Below are 6,000 nucleotides of genomic sequence, written 5' to 3'. Positions count from 1 at the left end.
AGCGTTGATAGATAGTGACAGGGAGTGATTGATGAGTGATTAGGGGGGTGATTGTGTGCAAACAGTGGTCTGGGGGGTGGGCGGGGGGGGGGGGGGTCTGAGCGGTGCTGTGGGCGATCAGGGGGGGCAGATTAGTGTGTTTGGGTGCAGACTAGGGTGGCTGCAGCCTGCCCTGGTGGTCCCTCGGACACTGGGACCACCAGGGCAGAAGGCAGCCTGTATAATACACTTTGTAAACATTACAAAGCGTATTATACGCTTCCTATCCGGCGATCGTTGGGTTAACAACCCGCCGGCGCTTCCGATTGGCCGGCGGGTTGACGTCGCGGGTGAGCGGAGCCTATTGCCGGCGGATGCGCGCGCATACCAGCGCGCGATCCCCGGCAAAACAGTGCCCCAGGACCTGACGCCATTCTGCGTTACGTGGTCCTGGGGCTGCCACTTTGCCGCCGCCAATATGAAGTAGGCGGTCGGCAAGTGGTTAAAGGACAACTGAAGTGAGAGGTATATGGAGGCTGCCATATTTCTTTCCTTTTAAACAATACCAGTTGCATGGCTATCCTGCTGATCTGCTGCCTTAAATACTTTTAGCCCTAGACCCTGAACAAGTATTTGCAGATCAGGTGCTGACACTATTGTCAGATCTAACAAGATTAGCTTGTTTCTGGTGTTATTCAGACATTACTGCAGCCAAACAGACCAGCAGGGCTGCCAGGCAACTGGTATTGTTTAAGGGAATAAGTATGGCAGCCTCCGTATAACTTTCATTACAGTTGTCCTTTTACCCCCTCCCGAATGCCTAACACCGATCAGCGTTGGAGTGTGGCAGCCCCAGGATCGCCTAACGCCGAAATGCGTGACGTCCTGGGGCTGGGTTTTGCAGGGGATTGTGCGCGCCGATGCGCATGCATCACCGCTTGAATAACGTAGCTCAGCTTCGTCATCAGTCTAACAGCGAAACCGCCATCTATTTACATTGTACAGCGATGCGATCTACGACAGCACTGTACTGGGGAGACAGCCGTGTCACTCGGCTGTCCCCTGGAGAGGCTCAGAGAGCTGATCTCTGTGATTGGCTGGCGGGGGGGAGGTAAGGAGGGGGGAAATAAATATATATAAAAATAGTGGCTTTTATAAAAAATACAATAGCTCCTAATTTCTCTTGCCACTGCAGATTGCCCCAGGTAAATAAACTCATGCAAAATAACAGAATAGTTTCAATGATACTAAAGTATTTTGTAATTTTTTTTATTGAAGCTATCACAAAGGAACAAAGGTTTAACATATGGTTTACTACAAGCAGGTGACTTGACGATCCGACTCGAAATCAGAAAACCTTAAGAGGTATCCATAGTTTGAACACTTTCTTCCACCAGATCCAGATTGAAGTGGGTAATCTTTTCTGACTGAATTCCGGTGGTGCCTTTCTTGTACTTATAATCTCCAGTCCTAAAAATAAATAAATAAAATAAATAATAAATCAAATTTTTATTATTCTATGTTGTTGTGATGAGGGGATATAACAAATGTACAGCCCCAACAGGAGCACATATCCACACAAGCCATAGTTGTAGAAAGAATAATGGGAAAGATCCCCTTCCCTCAATTACAAAACTGATCGGGGGGATCTGAGATCTGACACCAACTTACTGTATATGCCGTAATCAGAACACAAAAAACCTCCATCATTCAGAAACTTACTCGAAATTACATGTGACATGATGAGATAAACAGAGGTACAATACCAGTTCTACTAAAATTGTCCTGAGTTGTTAACGATGCAAAATTTTACCTTTTTTCCTGAAAAGTAAATAAAAGCCCCAAAAACTTGTATCTGGCTGAGGAAACAATGCTGATAAGGTTTTAGTGTAAAAAAAGTTCAAAGGGTTATTACTTATGCTTGTTTTGCAGCTCAACAAAGGGAGACTACAATTTTCCTTTACAAAAGGAATGTTCAGTTGAAGTCAAGTAGCTGCTGATTAATTAGGTGGAAACTTAACTAAGCAGCCGTTATAGGCCTTCATTGGATCAGTTTTAAACCAGTGGAAATTTGCATGGGAGGTCAAAAACTGAAGCCCATCTAACGGCTCATCTAGCTCTAAGCAGTGTTTTAATAAAAGTAGAGTTTAACTAAATCCAAAACCAAAACAGGCAAATTCTAACAGAAATGGTGTAGATTAGTGTAAATCACAAGGTATTACCTTTGGAATGTAACATTTTAAATACAAAACTTAATAGTTAACCTTTGCTAGCCTTTAGCTGTGTTACCAGCCACTCACCACACATTTCCTGTGAACTATAAGACCCCCTGCTCATTCAGAGGGCACTTTCTACTCTGCTGCAATGGAGGAATGCTGGGAAATGTAGTCGGATTTTCATTTTTCACACCAGATCTGCCCATCAGCGGAATCCAGAGAAGACAGGAAATGAGCTGTAGTGTAGTGTAGTGTAGCACATTGGGCACATGAAATAGAAATTCTGCACCACTTTCCTTTAGACTCTTGCTGGCCGCCTAACACACATTGGCAGCGGCCTAGAGGCTCTGTTGTTTCTCAGTGCCGCCATATGGAGTAGTCTTGTGAGGTGCGAGATTTGATGGGAGCTCACGCTCGCACAAGCTCCCATCACTGTAAACAGCGGGGTACAGTGATCAGCTTGCCAGCTGCTGATCAGCGCTGGCAGGCGGTGATTTTTATTTACACACAAACATTTATATAATGCTGACATCTTGTGCAGCGCTGTACAGAGTATATTGTGTTGTCACTAAATGTCCCTCTGATGGGCTCACAATCTAATCCCTACCATAGGCATATGTCTATGTATGTACTGTATATACTGGAGTATAAGCCTAATTTTTGGGCCAAAAAAGTCCCAGCTTATGCTCGAGTCAATACTCTATAGAGTAACCCCCACAGTGTCCCCACTATATGCACTGCGTGCATTATCTGAAGGAGTCCACACACTTGAGATGAGGTTAGCTGGGAACTCCCATGGAAATGTCGAGTTGTAGCCTTGGAAGACATACAGGGAGTGTACTGAGTGGTGAGAATCCTTGCATTTCTACATCAAGTTTTAAACACATGACTATGTGGCTCTGCATTCCATGCATTATCTTTATGCCAGCTTTGCATGTCCATCTCCATTGTAGGCCTATGTTCTGGCTTATTATTGCAATCTGCTGAAGTTATGCTGCTTTTCTAATTCATGGCTGTGCCCGGCCATGGTTGTGAGTGGTGTTGTGGCTTTTGCCACTCCCGGCTTATATTGGGGGTCAAACATTTTTTCCAATTTCAATTTTTTTTTAGGTAAAAGTGTGTGTGTGTGTGTGTGGGGGGGGGGGGGGGTTGGGTCAGCTTATACTCTAGTATGTACAGTATATTGTAGTGTATGTAACATAGTCTAGGGCATATTTGAAGGTGGGGGGGAGGGATTTTTTTTTTCTTAACAAGGGTCAGTATTTTTTATTATTAATAAAAAAAAATAATAATAGCAACAGCAACCAAATACAGTAGAACCTTGGTTTGCAAGCATAATTTGTTCCGGAAACCTGCTTATAATCCAAAGCACTCTTATATCAAAGCGAATTTCCACATAAGAATTAATGGAAACCCAGGTGATTCATTCTACAATCCTCCAAAAGTTATAGTAAAAAAAAGGTATAAGGTAAATGTAATCAAGACTTTCATAACTAACAGAATCATTGCCATCTGTTGGCTCAAACCAACATTTTTTTGTGTATAGCTTTAACAAGCAACTTATCCATTGACAGTTACTTTTGCCTACTTTCATGGAAATGTGAATTTGCAAAGTCTCTACACTCAGATTAAGCCCAATAAAGTACAATCCTGCAGCACCAAAGGGAGAACTATTGGCTCAGTTGTGATGACGTGACGCATGTATACTTTTTGTTTTGCTTGTATATCAAGATGTTGCTGGTATATCAAGTCAAAATTTCACAATTTTTGCTTGTATAGCAAAGTGCTCTTAAACTCAAAGTTATTCTCAATCTAAGGTTTCACTGCAGCACCAAAAGAAAGCTTTATTTGTGAGATGAAAAGGAGGTAAAATTAATTTGGGTGCTAAGTTGTATAACCAAACAATAAAACTGTTAAATTTGTGAAGATGGCCTGGGCACTAGGTGTATAAACCTCTGGTCTTCAAGTGGTTAATAGAATAGAATCGGCCTTGGTCAATTTTGTGGTCAGTGGAGAAATATCACAACTCAAACTAAAGGAGAGAACCAGTAATCTGTATACAGTATACTGCATTACTGAATAGGGAATCATACAAAACCAAATGACAAATCTCAACAGGTGTCAGAATACTCACCTCACACCTTTCTTGTTGGCCTCATCATGAGGACGAATGTAATCCACCTTATTCTTGGTAATCACACACAAGTCAATGTTACTGCCTGAGCCCAAATCATTGAAGATTCCAGAAGCAATAGCATCTCGCACTAACTGTTTGGCCTCTTCTTCCTGAAAATGGAAATAAACATTAGCGATGTATATAGTTTTTCAACTGCATGTATATCTAACCACTAGTTAAGAGTTAAGGAAAGGGTAGGTTTGACACGGTTGTAAAGTACAAACCAACCCCCACTGCTACAACTATGCAGAAGAATCAGTGCTATGGAGTTGGTACAAAAATCATCTGACTCCAAAGTTTATGAAACCACCCACTCCAACTCCAGGTACCTAAAATGGCTTTGACTCCTCGACGCCGACTCCTTAGTCCACTTACCAGGGCTGAGGATTTGGTACAAAAATCATCCGACTCCAACTCCTTATATACAGTAAAACTACCGACTCCAGGTACCCAAAATCGCTCAGACTCCACAGCCCTGAGAAGAATTGTAGTAAACTTCTGTGTGTTGTAAAAATTTTGAGAGAGTTGAGTACAGTGAGCACCTAAAAATAGGTGGTAGATAGAAGTGTCCACACATGATCAACTTCATGCTTGTGAGAGTAGTATTGTTTTCACTAGAATTACATGTAAACAAGACTTTTATCCTCTAACCTACACTGGAAAAATTATATGTACAAATGACTGGTTGCCAGTACGCAACAAACACTTCTTGTTTTCTATAGGGTTTCCATAACATACAGAGATCTAGAGAAGATATATTCCAGAGTATCCCTAGAAACCCCAAACCAGAATTGTTTAGTTATGAAAAACATCTTGTGCCACCATGCCTCTCCAGGTGTATGACATAAAGCTCGCTGACCAATAGTGAGGTGTGGGTGGGCCTAAGCTCTGACCTGCAAAGTATGTAATTTGCTTTGAGAACGCCTGGAGCACAAGTACGTACAAATACATATTAGTGCAAGCATGTCCAGTTGTAGCTTCTCCCTCCAGGTTACTACATTATAGTAGGCCTTAAAAATAGTCCATGAATAAAGCCATTGTTCTGCCTAATCACTAGTTCAAGAGATGTATCAAATAGAGTCCCATCTCTATAGATACGTACTGAATTTTTTTCAGCATTTATGATGGATGCAACAGGATAACATATACAGTTCAGTTAGCAAAATACCTCATTGTCCTTGAGGGCTTAATATCACTCCCATTAGTGGTGTGACATCACTAACCTCACTGGAAAACATCTGCGTAACACATACAAGATGTCAATTCCATAAAGCAGGAAAACTGGTAACAGAACTTTTCAATGCTACACAGTGACTAGGATAAAGTAGGGTAGGTAGCCCCAGCATAGATAGCCAAAGGTACCCCCCCCCCCCCATCCGCAGTACAGGCAGCCACCAGCTTGTTAATTTTGCTCACTCATTTCTACTAGCCATACGCATCTCAATTAAGGCTCAATGACCTTGGGGAGAGAACTGCACACATATAAGGTAAAAATCTGCTAAGGCAGTAAAGTGAATTGTATTTCACCTGTCATGTCCTCAAAAAATAAAGGTCAACAAGATACGAATAACTCCGGCTTGCATGCAAATTTAACAAATATACAGCTTGGATTTGAGTCAAATACATGGC

The 6,000-nt window shown here is 42.0% G+C and overlaps 1 protein-coding gene across 1 annotated transcript in view; it reads right to left on the bottom strand.

Moving 5' to 3' along the window:
* Positions 1 to 1,232: 1,232 nt before the first annotated feature.
* Positions 1,233 to 6,000, bottom strand: part of PSMB7 (proteasome 20S subunit beta 7) — a 132,533-nt gene continuing 127,765 nt past the window's right edge. The window contains exons 7-8 of the mRNA XM_068249731.1: positions 4,330 to 4,481; positions 1,233 to 1,449 (exon numbers count right to left, since the gene is read on the bottom strand). Of these exons, the coding sequence (XP_068105832.1) occupies positions 1,338 to 1,449; positions 4,330 to 4,481 (264 nt within the window). The 3' untranslated portion in view covers positions 1,233 to 1,337. The remainder of the gene's footprint in view (positions 1,450 to 4,329; positions 4,482 to 6,000) is intronic.

The sequence above is a fragment of the Hyperolius riggenbachi genome, chromosome 8 (assembly GCF_040937935.1).
Source record: "Hyperolius riggenbachi isolate aHypRig1 chromosome 8, aHypRig1.pri, whole genome shotgun sequence".
Classification (NCBI taxonomy): Eukaryota; Metazoa; Chordata; class Amphibia; order Anura; family Hyperoliidae; genus Hyperolius; species Hyperolius riggenbachi.
This window is presented reverse-complemented; position numbering and strand designations above follow the sequence as displayed.